The sequence below is a fragment of the Sturnira hondurensis genome, unplaced genomic scaffold (assembly GCF_014824575.4).
Source record: "Sturnira hondurensis isolate 20B ecotype Veracruz unplaced genomic scaffold, ASM1482457v3 Scaffold0009449, whole genome shotgun sequence".
Classification (NCBI taxonomy): Eukaryota; Metazoa; Chordata; class Mammalia; order Chiroptera; family Phyllostomidae; genus Sturnira; species Sturnira hondurensis.
In genome coordinates this window covers 714,892-735,829 of record NW_028082080.1, presented here as the reverse complement: position 1 = coordinate 735,829, position 20,938 = coordinate 714,892, and the positions used below count along the sequence as shown (strand labels likewise).

At 35.0% G+C, this 20,938-nt stretch overlaps 1 protein-coding gene and 1 pseudogene across 7 annotated transcripts in view; one reads left to right on the top strand and one right to left on the bottom strand.

Annotated features, from left to right (window-relative positions):
• USP9X (ubiquitin specific peptidase 9 X-linked) overlaps positions 1-20,938 on the top strand; it is a 137,577-nt gene that overhangs the window by 74,929 nt on the left and 41,710 nt on the right. For all 7 annotated transcript variants that reach the window (XM_037057129.1, XM_037057128.1, XM_037057131.1 and 4 more), the window contains 7 exons: positions 5,513-5,600; positions 8,182-8,524; positions 11,281-11,376; positions 11,851-12,062; positions 13,074-13,314; positions 13,694-13,843; positions 14,604-14,724. In XM_037057129.1, coding sequence (XP_036913024.1) covers positions 5,513-5,600; positions 8,182-8,524; positions 11,281-11,376; positions 11,851-12,062; positions 13,074-13,314; positions 13,694-13,843; positions 14,604-14,724 — 1,251 coding nt within the window. The remainder of the gene's footprint in view (positions 1-5,512; positions 5,601-8,181; positions 8,525-11,280; positions 11,377-11,850; positions 12,063-13,073; positions 13,315-13,693; positions 13,844-14,603; positions 14,725-20,938) is intronic.
• On the bottom strand, positions 18,240-19,818 carry LOC118994492 (cytochrome b-c1 complex subunit 7-like; annotated as a pseudogene).

Below are 20,938 nucleotides of genomic sequence, written 5' to 3'. Positions count from 1 at the left end.
TCTTCAGCTTTGGAAGAGAACATTTCCTCAGTAGTATGTATAGTTAACTGTTTTGTACCTCCTCTTTTAACATTATTTAGATAAAGTAATAAACCTACTAAAGTTCTCAACAATATTTAGTCATATGTTCTTGCTACTTGTACCTTCAGGCTCTGGTGCTTATTTAACAAGTCATTTTTTAAAAATAATGTTTATGCTGCCCTGGCTGGTGTAGCTCAGTGGATTGAGCATGGGCCTGTGAAGCAGAGGGTCGTCGGTTCGATTCCTAGTCAGGGCACATGCCTGGGTTGCAGGCCAGGTCCCCAGTGGGGGACACATGAGAGGCCACCGCACATTGATGTTTCTCTCCCTCTCTGTCTCCTTCCCATCTCCTCTCTCTAAAAATAAATATTTTTTAAAATAATAATGTTTATACAATAGAGTATAAAACCACCTTTTCATTTCCACTCGTTTTATCTCATTGGTAGAATTGCCATTGTACTTATTGAACGCTTAACTAAAAGTTTAAATTATCGTTTTTCCTGGTTTCTGGATAGACTTGTTTTCCTTGTAGATCACACTTTTGTATTCTGTTCTCTCAGGAGTGGCACTTCAATGAACTCTTCCCAGTCTCTTAAATTAAAAACTGACAGTTTTAAAAATAACTGTTTCCCCCTTTTGAAAGGATTTTTTTAGTGTCATTCACAAATTGTTTTCTGTGTTAGTGTATACTTTCTCAGTAGCTCTGGCTCATTTCTAAATTAGCTGTGAGTTACTGTTAAGTCTGAGTGGGTTCTTTGTAATTTAAAGACAAAATAGGCTAGTGTCCATTTTGTTAACAGTTTATAGTTCTCTGGAGTGATGGCTATTTCCAGGACTGCTGCAGGGAAATTACAAGATCATCCTTGAACATCTCATTTCAGAAAGTAATACACCATGCACAAAAATTAAGTGAAAATGGCCATAGACCTTAAAAGTATAAATAAAACTCCTAGGTACAAGAATCATAGGAATAAAGCTTTGTAGCCTTGGGTTAGGCAAAGCAAAATTGTTGTGGGGGAAAAGGGATATTATTGAACATAAAATTGTAACTCAAGAATGGAAGAAAATATCTGCAAATTATATATATTTGATAAAGGACTTGTATCCAGAATATTTAAGAACTCCTATAACTCAACAGTTAAAAGACAACCCAGTTAAGAAATGGGCAAAGGATCTGTATAGACATTTCTCCAAAGACAGACAAATGGCTAATTGGCACATAAAAAGATGCTTGGTTGCATTAGTTTTTAGGAACATGCAAATTAAAACCACAGTGAGAAACTGCACCTACTGGGATGATAGGAATTAATAAGATAACAGCAAGTGTTGGCAAGAATGTGGAGAAGTTTAGACTTTTGTATATTGCTCATGGGATTGTAAAGTGGTGCATCCACCTTGATAAAACAGTTTGGTGGTGCCACAAAATGGTAAACATAGAATTTACCGTACAGTTTACTCCTAGTTATATACCTAAGTGAAATTAAACCATAGATTCATACAAAACCTTGAACATGAATGTTCATAGCAGCCCAAAAGGTGGAGATAACCAAAATATTCATCATTTGATGGGTAGGTAAACAGTGTTGTATATACATACAATTGAATATTATTCAGCAATAAAAAAATGTTACAACATGGATGAATCCTGAAAAATAAGCTAAGTACAAAAAGCCAGTTAGAAAAGACCACATATTGTATGATTTCTGTTACATGAAATGTCTAAAATAAGCTAAGGGCTAAAGAAAGAAAGCTTTCTTTTTGAGGTGATGAAAAATTTTGTAGAATATAATGGTAGAGCCCTGGCTGGATATCTCAGTTAATGTCTTTCTAATGCTCCAAGGTTGTGGGTTCACTGTCTGGTCAGGGCATATACAAGAATCAACCAATGCGTGCATAAATGAATGAAATAACAAATCAATGTTTCTCCAAAAATCACTAAGAAAGTGAAATGTGATGGCACATTGCAATAGTCAAATTTTGTAGCTTTGACTATACTGTAAACCATTGGGTTATACATTTTAAGTGGGTGGATTTTATGGTATTTGAATTATGTCTCATTACAGATGCTTTTTTAAAAGTGAACTTTCTTGTACTGAGTTCTGAAATGACCTCTAGACAACTTGTAGTTTGTAATAACAGGAACCAATTTATATTAGCCTTAGCCAGACACACATGAATTTAGTCTCATCTACTTTCCTCCTGTTTTCAGGGGGATATCTAATAGTTAGGCAGCATGAGTCAAAAATAGGTCATCTTACTTGGATTGCTAACTATAGTATTTGTTTGGGGCTGAATGTTTACAAGGAAAACCACCAACTCATCTTTGTTTTCATGTCCAGGAAGCTTTTTTGTACGGAAGTACAGGACCTCTCCATTCCTATTTAGCATAGAAGGATCTTGGTTTTTGAATTTTGTTTCTTTTTTCCCCCTAATCCTCACCCAATGATATGTTTATTGGTTTGAGAGAGAGAGAGTATCTGTTGCCTCCTGTGTGCTTTCTGAGCAGGGATCCAACCCACATCCTGTGTATGTGCGTGTCCTGACTGGGGATTGATCCCGCAACCTTTTGGTGTATGGGATGATGCTCCAACCAAAGGAGCCACCTGGCCAGGAAATTTCTTCACTTTTCTTGATCATTGGGTTTCAGTTCTTAATAAAGTGCTGACACCTGAATTTTTAAAAGGGCGGTGGTGACGTTAAAACTGATGTGTAAAATTTTGATTAGAGCAAGATACAGCCTCAAAGTATCTCCCCACAAATTACTTGCTAGTTACAAAGAGAAAAATAGTAACTTGATAGTGGAGAAACCTAGTCAAAGCATCTTGACTAAATGATTAGTTAATATGAATAGTGCCACCAAATGACATTAAGTTTCTTCTGATAATGATACAATCAGGATCTAGGGTCATTTTTGTGGTATTTGCCAAAATGCCTAGCCTGAATAACAGAGCATCAAGGAACCTTAAGTAAAGTGATATGCAACCAAATTAGAGCAGTTTTCTAAAAAGGTCAAGCAACACAGGGGATGATTAATTCTCCAGATTAATGAATAAAAAGGGATGTATTTATGTGTAAACTAAAGGCAACCGTTTAATCTTGGATTCGGAGAAAAAAATTAAAACTGGAGAATATTTTTGGTTAACTTGGAGGAAGGTTTGGGCAAGGTTGATATACAAATATAAGGAGGGGGGCAAAAAAACTGAAATTAACTTGTGAAGGGGCTTCCCCAGCTAGACAGAGTGGTCTAGGAACCCCTTATGAGTGTGTCAACTGGAATTGTTGTAAGAGGCTGTGTTTGGATTCACTGAAATTGTTTTGAAGACTCTTTCAGTGCATTTGCCCATTTCACGATGGTGATTTGTGGGTACACCTGCCCACACTGTGCTTGACCAAAAATGGCATGAACCCCTTGTGACTTTTTTTGTTTTCCTGGGTGAAACAAGCCCTCAATGGGAAATGTTTTCTGTTGTGGAAGAGGTGAAATAAAAACATGGCAGAAGCACTAAAAGGCATCAAAATCGATGAGTTCAAAAATATTTTGGGCAGTGAGGGGGAAAGTCTCAATAGGTGTACTGCATCAGATGGAGAAAGTACTTTGAAGGTAACTGAAGTTTAAGCATGTGAAAATGAACACAATTTTTTATAAATAAATTCTAGGCTTTTTTGGGTCCCCCTTCAATATAATAGGTAGAGGTCTGAGATTCTGCTAGGTATCCTACAACGTACAGGGCAGTTCCACACAAAGTATTATCCAGTCCAAAATGTCAATAATGTGTTTTTCAGAAACCTTGAGTTCGATAATAATATTCTATTAGTGTTTGTTTTGATGAATACTATGGTTATATAAGAGATTATTACTGGTTTTGTGATGTTATTGAAGTCTTTAAGGGTAAAGGGACATGTCTCGAACTAAATCTCAAATGATTTAGAAAAATTACACATACATGGTGGTCAAGGCAAATGGGAAAAAATGTAATAATTGGTAAATATGGGTAAAGATGATAAGGGAATTCTTATGTTATTTTTTGAGACTTAAGTTTGAAGTTATTAACATTTCTCCTAGTAAGGAATCTGCCAAGTACACAAAGCTGTGCAAACATCTTGTTGTTTTTTTTAAGAGGACCCTGTAGTCCATTATTCAGATACTCTGACTAGTGCCGTATAAAAGAAAATTTTAACATTATAGAAGATACTTTGATATTCTATCTTGTTTCTTTAGAAAAACCTCTTGAAGTGTAGTGCTTTCAGTCCTGAACCCTGATAAAAATGACTTCCATGGAAGTAGAAAATAAGTGTTTAGGACTTTTGGTAGCTAACAATAGTGCTTGGGAATAGAAAGCGTTTAGTCATCCTATCAGTGGTTTTTTTCTACAAAGCTTCAAAAGCAGGTGTTGCTAAACATTGTAAATATTCCATCATTACAACATGTCAAGATTTTGTTCAGAGAAGAAATCACACTATTTCTGGACACTTTGACTACCTTTACTATTTCTAAAGGGTTTCGCACAATTAGAATTTTTTAGGTACTAGGACACACATGCTGTAAGATCCAGGATTTGGTATGGGAATACCAGTATATGATGCTAAAGGAAAATTGCACAATTTCCCAAGTAGTTAATGGTACTTGTCAGAGCATTTGCTTCAGTTTTCTGTTCCAAGCCACAAGTTAACTTACTTGATCATTTCCAGGTTATGTAGCTTTTTTCCAAAAAATAAAAATTTAAACAAAAATCTACTGTTAATGGTATTTTTAGAACAGTAGGTGCTTTGTAAGATTTTTTTTCTTGTGGTCTTTCATTGCAAACACTGAGACTTTTTCACCCATAGTATGTTGTAATAAAAGTAAAACCAAAGAGCTTCCTAGCTTTGTTTTTTAGTTCTTTTTTTAAAAAAAGGAATTTACAACTTAAGCTAGGCCTAGGAACCAATACCTACCCATAGTTATGATAGATGGGTAAGTTTTCTTGAATTTCTGAGGCTATTTTATAACATGTTGATGGTGGTAACTATTTTAAGTTCATTATATTGAGTAGCATCTTGTGTTACTATAACATTCTAGGTAGAAATTAGTAATGTAATTTATTTTTATAACAATATATTTTTTCTCCAAGAACACAGTTTTCAGTGTAACAGAAAGGAAATTAAAGAAAAATGTTGTCTTGGCTCCCATTCACAGACCACTCAAGTTAGTCGTAGGCTGTAATCAGAAATTGCTTCGTTGTGTATGAAGATTTGTTGAAGGGGTTGTGATGAAAAATAATTTTTATAGCACATTTAACAGATGCTTTTCTTAAGGTTATGTAAAAGAAAAATTTATTTTGTGGGAAAAATAGGAGATGACTTGAAATCACCAGTAATTAATAAACTTCAGGATGCCTTTTCATGATAAGAAACTAATGACTTTTTAAATGACTTAATTTCTTTTTGGTTAAAGCCACCAGTGATGTGAGTATTTAATTATATAATGCATGATTTTGTTTTTAATTTGTAGATCATGAAGACTATGACCCACAAACTGTGAGGCTGGGAAGCAGATATAGTCATGTTCAAGAAGTCCAAGAAAGACTTAACTTCCTTAGGTTTGTTTTAAACAATTACTGTTCTATTTAAGACACAGATAAAGAAGGCCACTTTAATATGCTGTATAGCTTATTAGGGTCTTTTTTAGGTGGCCATTTCCCCTTGCCACCTTCCCCACCCATCCATCCCCCATGGAAATCATTATCTGAAAGTCGAACAGTATTTCCCTATGTGTTCATGTATTAGAAATTTAGAATTTTAATTGTCGGAGTTTTAACTTCTTTGCAGTATTTAAAGAGAACATGTACACTTTTGTATAGAATTCTGTTCTTTATACTTGTTTATTATGCTGGAAATAAGGTTATTTTTAAAGAACAAGATGCCATGTTTTGACACAACCAGCTAGAAAAACTATACTGACCTTAATGGTATCATAGACACTAAGGAAATGGGGACGGGAGGCTGTTGGACCAGTGCCTCAAAAAATGGTTTTGAGTCTACTGGTCCCTTGTTTATCCTAGCAGTGGCTGACAAAGGCAGTTCAATCTCATGTTAATAACATTATTCTGCTGGGGTTGAGGAAAACAGGTTAATTTCCTTAAGCCAAAACTAAATATAGTACAAGGCTGAATTTGTTTACTGATACTTAGTTTTTAGTGATATTATATACTTACAGACTTTAAATTTTTGATGATGGATTTTTGTGAATTTGCAACCACATCATAGAACAAAAAAATTATACGCAGATCCTAAGTGTGCTAAGGGAAATGCCAAGGTTATATCAGTGCTTCAGAAAAATCAATTGCATTTATTATTTTGATACACTGGGGGATTTTCCCTGGGCTGTGTTAATTATGTTTATTGAACTATGTGCTTGCTTATACTGGGAAACACTTATATAAGTAGTTACATAATGCTTTTTAACTTGAGGAAAAACTCGAGCCTTCAGGTTTTAAGAAAGTTGGCATTTGTTTAAAATGAAGTGTGTTTTTGAACCATTTGGATAGAAAGACGTGCCTCCCCAGATTGAAACTCCCTGCCTTAGTGAGCCCTTTTTTTTTTATTTTGGTGTGTGTTCTATCCCTTGATTTCCTAGATCAGAAAAGTGGTTATGAGTCCTTTTGTTATATCAGAGTTTTAAATCAGAAGGACTATTCTTGTCCCTGTTCTATTAACACCTTTATCTCCATGATCTATAGCAACTCACCAAAGAGAAGGAAGCCTAAGTTTACCCACTGTATACTCGACTCGTTTTAAACACTTTACATTTAATTCTTGTAGCAATGCCATGAGACAGGCATTCTCCCCATTTGATTTATAGGAAAACCAAAATTCACAAGGCTTAAACTAGCTTGTTTGAAATCACACAGCCAGAATTGAATGACCTTGCACATTCAACTAGGTATGACTTCAAAGTATGCTCTATTAGACCCATGATTTTTCAAACCTATATTGGAGCCTTAGAGCTTCTGAGGAGCTTACTCCAAGATTCCTGAACCACCAGTGGATGTTTTATCCCCATTTCTTCTTTCTTCATCCTCCCAACAGCTGGAACAGCTCTGCTTTCATTTTATACATGGGATTTCTAAATGGAATTTTACTTGGAACACATTTTCTGCTGTTGTCTTTTTAAAAAAACACAAAACTTTGAAAGCAACAGCATTTTATCACATTTGACTTCCATTTTATATGTATAAATTAGAGGTAGCAGAACTAGGAATAGGAAGGAGTAGTTACTAAAACCTCTCTTTAAAATCAGCAATGTTAGGGAAATACCAAAAACCCTAGAATTAACTTCCCTAAAATGCTTTGAAATGGAGAGGGAACCTACTGACATAAAATATATTCTACCATACTTTGTAACTGGTCATGGAGCCACCATTATGTTTCCTGGAATGAAATTGAAGTGTTAACCTTTCTGTCATTCAAAGATAAGGCTAGCAGAGTTAGTGGGTGAATGCTAAAACAAATAAAAAGCTAACTGAAGAGACTTACTTAGTTGTAACAGAATTCACCTTCATTATTGTCTTGTTTAAACGACCAAACCAGTTGTCAAAAAAAAAGTAAAAATGGCCATAGAGAACACTAGTGAATAATTGATAAGCACCCTATTGAATATTGACATATGAAGTTTAAATCATATATAGGTTATTCTGTTTAATATGGCCAGGTACTGAGTGGTGAGTATAGATCAATAGAAAGTATTAACATTTCAGCAATGTTTAACTCTCTTAAATGTTATTGAATTGGTTACCTCTGGAAGTCATTTAGTAGAATACCTCATTTACCAGTGATGCCATATAAGCAAAATGCTAGAACTCAACTGCTAAACATACTAAACCGTTTAAAGTTCAGGGAACAAATATTTTATTCAGTTTTAAGTTCAATCACCTAGAAGAATTCCTGGCACATTGTAAGTACCCAATATGTGCTTGTTAAATGAATGAATAAATAGCTAGTATTTTTTAGTACCAGATAAAAGTTGAGGAATAAATTTTTTTATGATGTAATAGGAATTGACATCTTTTTACCTGTGGTAAAATATAGTGATAAATGGATGATTTCTTATATATACAGATAGTTGCATTTGAGGATAAAAATTATGTAGATCTAATTACTAATTTTTTTTGTTTTTCCAAGATTTTTATTGAAGGATGGCCAACTGTGGCTGTGTGCTCCTCAGGCAAAACAAATATGGAAATGCTTAGCAGAGAATGCAGTTTATCTTTGTGACCGTGAAGCCTGTTTTAAGTGGTATTCCAAGTTGATGGGGGATGAACCAGACTTGGATCCCGATATTAATAAGGATTTCTTTGAAAGCAATGTGCTTCAGCTTGATCCTTCTCTGTTAACTGAAAATGGGATGAAATGTTTTGAGCGATTCTTCAAAGCTGTGAATTGTCGAGAAGGAAAACTAGTAGCAAAAAGGAGAGCGTATATGATGGATGATTTGGAATTAATAGGGTTAGACTACCTATGGAGGGTAAGTGAAAAGTAGGAACTTACAAAGATTGTATGTGATACAGTTTTTCAAATATGGAATCACAGTTTTGCATATAAATTTTATGTATGTATAATTCTCTGATGCTTATTCTGGGGGGTAGTGACAGTTTACCTTTATCTTATTAATATGTTATTTGTCGTTGGATTTTTTCTTCTCTTTCCCTTCCCTTCCTACTCCTTTTGCCCCTGATGTTTCTTTTGTCTTGGTTTAGAATCCACATGTGTAGATAAGTGCACTAACCAAACAAATCTTTCATCCCACCTCATGAAAGTTATTTTTCAGTTGTAGATTGTTATAGATTGTGTTAATTTTATGTTATTGTACATGTAGTGGTAAATAACTAGAGGACAGAAGAGAACACTTTAGGAGGGACTATGAATGTATTAATTTGTAATCTTTTAAGTAAGTGGGGGAGTAAAACATCATTGTCTATTTAAGGTTAATCTTTCCACCTTTAAGCCTTAATATATGAGGTCTGTCCAAAAAGTATCAAGTTACGTAATATGAAAAATAGAGACATTTATTGAAGAAGATACAAGAAACATTGTACATAGGACAGTGACGCCTCAGTCCTCTTTGAAGTAGGCACTTTGGGACCTCAGTGGCCATCAGCTGCCCTGTCACATTTTCCTGAATTTCATCTATGGTCTGAAATCCCTTCAAAGGTGATTTTAGTTTTGGGAAAAGGCAGAAGTCACAGGGCGCCAAGTTTGGGCTGTAGTGGAGTAGAGTCATTCAGGTGATTTGGTATTTCTCAAAAAAACTCTATATGAGAGGTGATGTATGATGCATGAGGGTGTGTTATCATGATGAAGCTGCCAATCACCAGTTGTGCAAAGCTGCAGCCTTCTGAATCATCCGGATAGTTTCTATGGAGAAATGTTCAGGCTTAGCACAAAATTTGATGCAGATTGTTGCTATTCTCGCTTAGTCATTTTGAATGCGGTGGCCACGCAGTACACTACACATGGTCACTCAATAGCATCTACTACCCCCATTGACTAGTACAATGAAGTCACTGTTCACATATGTGCATTCTATTCTACTCTCCTTGGCTGCCAGGTGATATCAATGTCATGTGAACCAATCTCATTATATTAACAATAGCTGGACTTTTCCAGACAGACATCATATAGATATTTTTTATTGAGGTAATTTGAAAACATTGCTAGTTTTCAACATGATTCTGTATGTATCTGTTGCAAAATGATCACCATAGTACATCTATTTAACATTCATTACCATTTTCAGTTACATTTTTTTCTTATGATGAGAACTCTTTAAGATTAACTTTTAGCAACTTTTAAATATGCAATATACTACTAGTAACTACTGTCACCTTTCTGTATACTATATCTCCAGGATTTATTTATTTTGTAACTGGAAGTTTGTACTTGGTGACCACCTTCACCCATTTTATCCACTCCACCTCTGGCACTCATCAATCAATCCTCTAAGTCTCACCTGTTTACAGCAGTTTATGTATGTGATATGAAATATTTTTCTGCTAACCGTAGATAGCCTAAGAGCTTTACTGTGGTATTTGATCAGACTTTTTTATTAAGTAAGGAATTTTCAACATTTGTAAATAATTTTAATTTTCTATTGCAGTTGAGATTACTTTTCTACATTTTTTTAGAGAGGGGAAGGAAGGGAGAAAAAGAGGGAGAGAAACACAGATCAGTTGCCTCTTGCACACCCACAACCCAGGCATGTGCTCTAGACTGGGAATCAAACCAGCGACCCTTAGGTTCTCAGGCCAGCACTCAATGCACTGAGCCACACCAGCCAGGGCTGTTTTCAACATTTTTAAACAAAAACCCTCTTTTTAAAATAAAAATTTACACAGTGCTTCATAATATAAAACTAGTTGAAGTTAGGGAAGCCTGTTTACTTTTTCTTTGCAGTCTCTCCTTGTGCTTCTCCCCTTTATCTGTCTCTTTAAGCCTGTTATATGGGGATCAGCCTTAAAACACTCCCTTTAAGTCCTAATGTTCTGCATATAGTTTGAATACCACTGATACAATTAAACGAATGATAAAGAACTGTAGAATTTAAGTGGGTAGCCCTTTATGCTAAAATATTTCATGTAATCTTTTATTGCCTTTTAACTTATTTGAATTTTTCCTTTAATATGTTTCACAGCTTGATTACCAAGATATTAAATTGCAGTGTTAAATAATATTTGAAACACTCATACATACAGGAAACAAACTGTTGGGTATCAGAGTGGGGAGAGGTTGAGGGAGGTGAAATAGGGAAGGGGATTAAGAGGTACAAACTTCCAGTTACCAAGAAGTCATGGGAATTTAATGTACAGCATAGGGAATATAGCCAGTATTGTGATGACTTTGGTGGCAGATGGTAACGAGACTTATCATGGGGGTCATTTTGTCATGTATATAAATATTGACTCACTATAATGTACACCTGAAACAAATAGATATTGTGTCAGTTAAAAATACTGATAATAGTAGAGATCAAAGCATATTATATCCTTAGTAAAATGTGTCTCCCCTTAAACAAATTTCTTTATTCAAGACTTGGGTTTTGCATTTATTATTCTTTATTTTGGCCTGTTTTCTGTTTTACTTGGTTTTCTTGATTATCTGTGTCGATGTATCCTGAAATTATTGAATACTGTATTAAAAATAACAGGGTAGGTATGGTTTGAGTTAAAATGTCCAACTAAGATATTTCTTGGAAGGTATTTATGCTTGAATTTTTGAACCTAGGTCGTGATTCAGAGTAATGATGATATTGCCAGCAGAGCTATAGATCTCCTTAAAGAGATATACACAAACCTTGGTCCCAGGCTACAGGTCAATCAGGTGAGTATTGATATGCATTAAAATTTGCATAAATTAGAATTCTGCTTGAAGAACTCTCTTGCTGTAAAGAATATTTCTTTGATTCAGAATTAACTAGGAATTTATTTGTTAACTCATTAAAAATAAACCTAAAATATTTAGTTCTTATTTCTCTTGTATAAAATGCTTTCTGGATGAATCTTGTCATAATAATGATCTTGAAGTGATTGTTTTGAGTATAATTATGGCAAGCATTTTGACTAAATTTTCTTTGAATATCTACTTTATACTTAGGGAATTGTAGCTTTCTTTGACAAAACATAGTTTATTTTATTATCATAGTTTATTATAGATGCTGGTTAAATATGATCATGGTTAATTGAGGGCTACCTTTAAGTTAGTTGTTGCTATCTTTAATTGGAGTAATGTTTTATATATACATTAAGTTCTGTATTTCAAAGCAGTATGAACTGTTATTTGGCCCACTATTTGTAGGTGGTAATCCATGAAGACTTCATTCAGTCTTGCTTTGATCGTTTGAAAGCGTCCTATGACACGTTATGTGTTTTGGATGGTGACAAAGACAGTATTAATTGTGCAAGACAGGAAGCTGTACGAATGGTTCGAGTATTAACCGTGTTGAGGGAGTATATAAATGAATGTGACAGCGATTATCATGAGGAAAGAACAATTCTGCCTATGTCAAGGTTTGTGAATAACTAATCTACTAGTGCTATTTCTTAATTACTTGATGTTTTCCTAGCCTTTTAATTTTTTAAAGTGATATATAGAAAAAGTGAGGAAAAGTAAGGAAATTATATTTGTTTTAGGTTTTTGGTAGAGCATTCTCATTAAGTCATTTTCCCTTTTAATTAATTAGTTATTTTCTCCATTGACTTTATTGGCCTGGTAAGTATTGCAGGAATATTGTGTGATTAAAGTGTTTTGGAGACACATTTATGTACACTGTTAAAAATAATAGCATAGTAGAATTGGAGAGTAATTGGAAATTACTTTTAAAAACTCCTTTGATAGCCAGAATAGCAAGAAATATTTTCAAATGTTGTGCTAACAGCTCTCATAAGGTCTCACCATTTGGTAATTGAAATAGTTACTTATAATTTAGAGATGTTTGTAGAATGAGTGTCATCAATATTTAATTTAAAAGATTTCTTTTTGTAAGATATTTCTCCTTGTTTACCATGAAATTATTTAAAATTACTCCTTACATATGATTTTTGTTTTTTTGTATTTTATCCGCAGTAATACTCAAACCAACACAAATACTATTTTCAGGGGTGAATTTTTATATTAAGAATTTTTTTTTAGAAAAATGTACATTTCAACAATTTTGTTTACTCTCAAGATAAAGTTATCTTTCATATTTAAAAAGTCTTAGTGAGGTGGAATTTATAGCATAAAAATAAGTGAAGTGTTACTCATGTCTTTGTGTTAATTTCTATAAACTAGATACCTTATTTTCTGTAACCATAGGTACAAAAGTAGCAACAGTGGAATATGTTGTGTTTTGAAGATTCTTGTAATATTTGTAATTAAAAGGAGCAGTAAATTATTTTCAAGACCCTAAAAATAAGTAGCCTTAACTTAATCTTATTTAATAAGAAAATATTCAACATAAGATTTTTTAGCTTTATTTTCTTTGCAAGACACTTTGAAAGTGTGCTGAATGTGATGTTCTCTTTTTTTGTTTCCTCCAGAGCTTTCCGTGGTAAACACCTCTCTTTTATAGTTCGATTTCCAAACCAGGGCAGGCAGGTTGATGACTTGGATGTATGGTCTCATACAAATGACACAATTGGTTCAGTACGACGATGCATTCTCAATCGTATTAAAGCCAATGTAGCCCATACAAAAATTGAGCTCTTTGTGGGCGGTGAACTGATAGATCCTGCAGATGATAGAAAGTTGATTGGACAATTAAACTTAAAAGATAAATCGGTAAGTGTCTATCTCTTCAAGAAAATCAAACCTGAGGCTGTTTTTCATTTCATTGTTCAGCATTTTCTATAAATGTTAATTAAGCATCCATCATGTATGAAGCTCTGTATTAAGTGTTAAGATTGTAACAATAAATAAGATAGGCATCGATGTTACCTACAATAAACTAGAAGAGAAAAGGGTTTCTAAAAGCAAAATTAATTAAGCGGTTGTTTTTTGTTTTTGTTTGTTTGTTTTTTGACCTCCCCTAAATGGTAATTTTAGATAATACTTATAAGTTACATTTCTAAAAGTATAAAGTGTAGGTTTTGGTTTTTGTTAGTGTGTCACTAGTGTTTTTTTCCTTGTCTTTGATGCTAATACAATATGTCATTTTCAGCTAATTACAGCCAAACTTACACAAATAAGTTCCAATATGCCTTCAAGCCCTGATAGCTCTTCTGATTCCTCAACTGGATCTCCTGGAAACCATGGTAATCATTACAGTGACGGTCCCAATCCAGAAGTGGAAAGCTGTCTGCCTGGGGTGGTAAGTAGATAGTTTTGAGTTACTATATGCAAGGCATTGTGCTCGGTTCTTCGAGAATAAAAAAGTATATTGAATCGGTTTTTTTTCCCTTGAGAAGCTTATAATTTAATGTGGCAAAATATCAAACAACTATATAGTTAACCATCAACTTCATAATGGATTCCTCTGAAAGGTGGTTGTAACTGCATGAAATTCAAAACATTTCCCTTAGGGATATAGTATTTTTTTTTATGTTTTTATAGTTATTCCACTATATACTTTAATTATAACTTAATTACCACTATATTGTATATTCATACCATAATAGTGAATCCTTCCTTCAGAACTGTTTCTATAGGAAAATATCTGCACCGTTTCTCAGATTGTCATAACGTAACTTGTATCTAAAGAACCAGTGACTCCTCCCTCCCTTAGTCTCCCCTTCTGTCCCTCCCCACAACAGTTTTAATGGCTACAATACCAGCCACCATGAGTGAGCATGACAGCCTTTTATTTGTACAGAGTCTAACTTGCTTGTGTGAGAAAAATAGTTTAACAAAATAGTAAAAGAGTTGTCACACAGAAATTACTGGAGGTGGCTTGGATAGTGCGTTCCATCTGCATCATGAAGGATTTGTAAAGGTGGGAAGATGGGGAAGGCAGACTGTTTTAAAGAATAGACATGCCGTAAGCAAAAGTGTGGTTATTGACAAAAATTTATTTGGGGATCTTTGGGGAGGTATAGTTTACAGGTAACTATTTTGTGTGTTTTGTATTATAGATAATGTCACTGCATCCCAGATACATCTCTTTCCTCTGGCAAGTTGCAGACTTGGGTAGCAACCTAAATATGCCACCTCTTAGAGATGGAGCAAGGGTACTTATGAAACTTATGCCACCAGGTAAGAATTTTCTTTGATGTTGATGAAGTGCATAATGGACAATAATAGGATATATTAGCACATTCTGCTCCTGCATGGAACATGCTTTATGGTAGGCTAAAACAGGAGTCGGCCAATTCACAGCCTGATTTTGCAAAAATTAAAAGCTGGGTGATTTTTACATTTTTAAATAGCTAAAGAAGTAATCAAAGGATAATATTTTGTGACTTACTAAATTACATGAAATTTAAATTTTGTTATCCATAAACATTTTTATTGGTATACAGACATGCTCATTCATTTTCATACTGTCTGTGGCTGCTCTTAACAGCAGAGTTCAGTGGTTGTGAACAGAGACCATGTGGCTTGCAGTGTCTTAAATATTTACTGTCTGGCACTTTACACAAAAAATCTTTTATACCCCTGGACTGTATTTTGGGTCATGTGTTTGTAGTATTGTTTCTTTTTTATTCCTTTAAAAAAACCACTTTAAACTTGTAGCTTTTGTGTTTGTATATGCATCTGTAAACAATTTTTTTAGAGCTTTCTTTGTCAATTTCAGATATTTATTGTGTAACTGAAAACTTAACTCTTGCACATTCTCCCAATTTTTGCTTAAGTTCATAGTCAGCATGTATATTTTGAAGACTAAAAATTAGTTTGCTGGATTTCTGACACCTTGTTTTCTGCATTTAATAATTTTCTCTTTAATTTCTTGATTTTTCTACGCATCTATTGCTTCTTCTTCCCACATATTGTCTAGTAACCTCAAAATAATTTTCCATGGGAGTGGGGGATGGGAAAATGTACTTGAACAAGAATTAAATTTTTAAAAAGTCCATTATTATATGCATTATATAATATGTTGGCTGCACAATTGTCCTAGAACTTTTCTTTCTGTCATCTGATTGTTTTCTACCCTTTTGGGACTACTTTCTTCAGCTTTCCTGTGGTGGATTCCTATTCACTCTTCTGTGTCTTAATCCTGTCTTGGGGTGCTCCTCTCATTCTATTGAAGCATCCCTTCCTGCACATGTCTTGGCAGGTGTATGTGGAAGTGGTTTTGTTTTTTGTTTTTGAGACACGATTTGTCTGAATGCAGCTAAACCATCACATTTGATTAGTAGTTTGGATATAGAATTCTAGGTTGAAAATGTACTGTGTAGCTGGCAATGTTGGCTGGTCTGAAGGAAAAAGCTCTTCTCAGTTCTGTTCCTTTGCATGTGATCTTTTGGTTTTGTCATGAAGTTGGAAATTTTGTGATGAGGTGCCTTGGTCTCTTTTGTGGTGGACACTCTGTAATTGGAGATACCTAATTTGTAAGAGATTTGTATTCTTTCTTTGCTAATTTTTTTTCTGTCTTTTTGTGTGTCTTTGAAATCTTTGTGACTGGTGTTGAATCTAGTAACTCTGATTTTCTTTTTTCTCCTTTCATTTAATTCTAGCTTTGAGGTCGTTTTCTTAACTTTTTCCAGCTTAGTGATCCTTTTCCAGAGGATTTTGTTTTTCATTAACATATTTCAATGTTTTCTGCTCTAATATCTGTTTTCCTCTAAAACTGAATGCCTTGCAAAATAAACAGATCTTGTAGGACAGAAGGGAGTTTGGTAGATCATTTAATCCTGTACAGGAAAAAATTTTTTTACTGTAACATTTACAAACTTACAGAAAAGTTAGAAGTATAATTCCAGGACTTTTTTGGGAAACAATTTGAGAGGGATTTGCTGGTCTAATGTGCCATTACCCTTAAACACTTTATTGTATATTCCCAACAAACAAGGATATTTATATAACTAAAATACAACTATCTAAACTAGAACATTAACATTGATTCACTACTTATTTTCTAATCAGCAAAGTTCTATAATAGTCTGTTTAGAGTAAAACAATCCAATACAAAATCCTACATCACGTTTACTGTATTTTGCCCTGTATAATGTGCAGTTTTTTATCCACATTTTTTGAGGGAAAAATAATCACTTTATACATGGATAGTGCTAATTCCCACATATAGTACAAATTATACATGGGAATTAGTACTAAACCATGTATGTGCATTTTATTTGGCAGTATGATAGTTGATCTAAGAAAACAAAATGAATTTGCCTTTTGACCCAGCAATTCCACTGCTAGGATTATATCCTAAGAACCCTGAAACACCGATCCAAAAGAACGTATGTACCCCAATGTTCATAGCAGCACAATTTACAATAGCCAAGAGCTGGAAGCAACCTAGGTGCCCGTCAGTAAATGGATGGATCAAAAAATTATGGTACATATACACAATGGAATTCTATGCAGCAGAAAGAAAGAAGGAGTTCCTACCCTTTGCAACAGCATGGATGGAACTGGGAAACATTATGTTGAGTGAAATAAGCCAGGCGGTGAAAGACAAATACCATAGGATCTCACCTTTAACAGGAAGCTAAACAACAAAACACACAAGCAAGCAAAATATAACCAAAGACACTGAAATAGAGAACAGGCTGACAGTGACCAGAGGGGAGAGGGGAGGGAATTTCAGGGAGAAGGGGGAAGGATTTACAGGAACTAGTATAAAGGACACATGGACCCAAACTAAGGGTGGTAGAAATGGGAGGGAGGTGGGGGGCACTGGGGGGGGGGCTGGGATAGGAGTAAAAGAAAACTTTACTTGAACAATAATTAAATAGATTTTAAAAAATATAGTTGCTCATTCTGTCTTTGATTTTCATCACTTTGACACTACTTTGCCAATTTTAGCTCTTTTAGGAATCTGTGGGGTGCTGACTTTGTAGGAACTTCTTCCCCTCCCTTTTATTCCACGAACGCTTTTTGGTTCAGCTAAGCCAGCTATCTTCCATCCCTTCAGCACCTTCAATAATTCACTAACATTTCTCTAATGTTCCTTCTTCATCTCCTTTTTGTATATCCTATTCAGTTTATATATTTTATAGTTGTTCGATTTTTAGTGGGTTTGTAGATACATTGCTGATAATACAATTCAGGAATTGGCCCAGATATTTTTTTGTTTTAGATTTTATTTATCTTTAGAAGGGAAGGGAAAGAGAGAGGGAGAGAAATATCAATGTATGGTTGCTTCTTCTGTGTCCCTGCTGGGGACTGGCTTGCAACCCAGGCATGTGCCCTGACTAGGAATCGAACCGTGATCCTTTGGTTCACAGGCCCGTGCTCAATCCACTGAGCTACACCAGCCAGGGCAAGATAATTTTTTAAACTGTCTTGTGCTTCCATTATTATCTCCTTTTTCTAAAGTAAACACTAGGTTGACCTTTCTCATTTTGTTTCCTGATTCCTATAGGATCATTCATAATCAGTTCAAATATTAATTAGATTCTTAACAGCCTTGTCTCCATGATTTAATCCTTCCTTAACCCTTCTTTTGTATTGTTTAGAATTTGTATTTTTTTATTTACTAAGTATTGAGTAACAGTTGTTGCTTTATGTGTAGATTCAACGTTTACAACTTTTTAAAACAAATTCTCAGAATCCATGATCTGTTTTTAAGTTATAATAGATATTTATTTAAAGTAATACATTTGCAACACAGATGGTTCTACATTGTACATTTCCATTTTAACCATCATCATTAAAATACTGAGGGCAGATGCATCCACAGATTTTGATTACATGATTATTTCTTTGCCAATTCTTCTCTGTTTTTCCCCCTGTGAAATAACCTCTTTCACATATGGTTCAAGGTAGAAATTATCTTCATATTTTTCTACTGGTCAAGATCTGCTTCATGGACAGATCCAATGCTCTCAATATGAAACACCCTGTCATTATTTAGGTTCTCAGGAAGCTTCTTATGGCTTCTTTTACATGGTCATCCGCATGTCTTGTATGGTCTCACATTAACCCTGGTTTACAGAATCGTGTAGCATTGTAATACCATATTTGAATACCCTCTAGCCACCAGCTTCATGCTGTAACAGCAGCAGGCCTGTTTGCCACTTGGACCCAAGACTCCAGAATCCCTGATCTTGTGATTTGAGCATAATGCCACCAGATGGCGACAATGAGCTCTTGCCAGTGAGCTCCAAGTGGAAAACATAGGGTACTTTTTTCATGTTTTTTTTTTTTAATATTTTATTTATTTATCTTTAGAGGGGAAGGGAAGCAGAGAGGGAGAGAAATATCAATGTATGGTTGCCTCTGCCGAGGACACACAATGTATCGTGTGTCCCCTGCCGGGAACTGGCCTGCAACCCAAGCATGTGCCCTGACTGGGAATCGAACCGAGATCCTCTGGTTCGCAGACCCGTGCTCAATCCACTGAGCTACACCAGCCAGGGCTTTTTCATGTTTTATGTAGTCAAAAGTCTAGTGCCTAGATTTGAAATAGCTAACTTTGAAAAGGGGAGTAATAATTGTACTACAGTAGTTAAATTAACGACTGTGAACTCAAATAGACTTGACTTAAAATCCTGATATGTAAAACTGGGCTAATGATAACTCTTTATTTATTTATTTTCAAGTACAGTTTTCTGTCTATTACTCCCATCCCATCCCACCCCCACCCCCCTGTGCTCCCCCCTCCCATTTCCACCCTTCTTAGTTGTTGTCCATGTGTCCTTTATATTTGTTCCTCTAAATCCCTCCCCTTTTTGGCCTGAAATTCCCTCCCCTCTCCCCTCTCCTACCTTTTGCAACAGCATGGATGGAACTGGAAAGCATTGTGCTGAGTGAAATAAGCCAGGTGTTGAAGGACAAATACCATATGATCTCACCTTTAACAGGAAGCTAAATAAAACAAACAAGCAAGCAAAATATAACCAAAGACAGTGAAATAGAGAACAGGCTGACAGTGATAATAATAACTATTTGATATATGGAAAATCCCTAGTCTAACTTGGATTAAACTGGTATTTAATCAGTATTTAGTAAATGTTAACTTACTCTGTCAATGTTGTTGCTACACACATACACACTCACACTTTAAGAAAGGAAGCAGGTGCTCTAAGAAAAGGAAATTTTTATAAATTATTTCTAGCTGTTAAACATTGGGTAATCATTTAGTATATGTGCACATGTGAGTATATTTTTAAAGGGAGGAAAACCAAGATGGAATTAGTAGCTTTTTTCCTAGTCATTGCCTTTACCTCCTTTCATTCTGAATCTTCAGGTGAAGTCAAGTGCCTTCATTATGATTTGCTGCTAAACTTAGAATTTCTACAGTCTTCTCTGTAGAAATTAAATAGGTCATTTAATCTCTTGTAAATCTAGACTGTACTCAAGAGTTTCCTGTGACCTTTCCCTACTTACATGCATCAGGAAAACAGACTTTTGCGTGATGCTGTGTAGTTAAAATGTATACTGCTTTACCTCTTAAGCCAGAGCTTCTTTTTCCCCAGGAATGCAGACTAACCAATATCTTAAAATATTCCAAAGTCTGCTATAAGTATTTCCCACTTGTTAACTCATTTAAACCTCACAACATCTTGATGAGGGAATTACTGTTTTCATCTGTATTTTAAGGATGGGGAAACTATGGCACAGAGAGATTCAGTTACTTGACCAGGGACACACAGCTTTTAAATAGCAGTTCTAGTATTCAAATGCATGAGTTTGAGCTCCCAAGTTTGTACTGTTAACCTGTGTGTTGCTGCAGATTGTTTTCTATATATTTTTAAGATTTTATTTATTTATTTTGAGAGCAGGGAAGGGAGGGAGAGAAGGAAAGAAACATCAGTGTGTGGTTACATCTCCCACATTCCCAACTGGGGACCTGGCCCACAACCCAGGCATGTGCCCTGACTGGGAATCAAGCTGGCAACCTTTCGGTTCACAGACTGGTGCTTAACCACTGAGCCACACCAACCAGGGCTCTCTTCTATACTTTTTAATAATACATTGCTGCCCTGGCTGGAGTAGCTCAGTGGATTGAGCACGGGCCTGCGAACCAGAGGATCGTGGTTCGATTCCTGGTCAGGGCACGTGCCTGGGTTGTGGGCCAGTTCCCAACCGGGGACACACCAGAGGCAACAGTACATTGATGTTTCTCTCCCTCTCTCCTTCCCTTCCCCTCTGAAGATAAATAAATAAAACTTTAAAAATTTTTCTAAAAAATAATAATATATTGGTATAATCATATAATTGACTGGGCTTAAGATGTCTTTAATAAAACCTAAAATCCTAACTGCATCTGGGTAACAAGGTAATGAGTGATTTGCTTAGAATTCACTGCTACCTTTTCTTAGAGCTCTTGTTCCTTTTTTCTTCTATTTTCTTT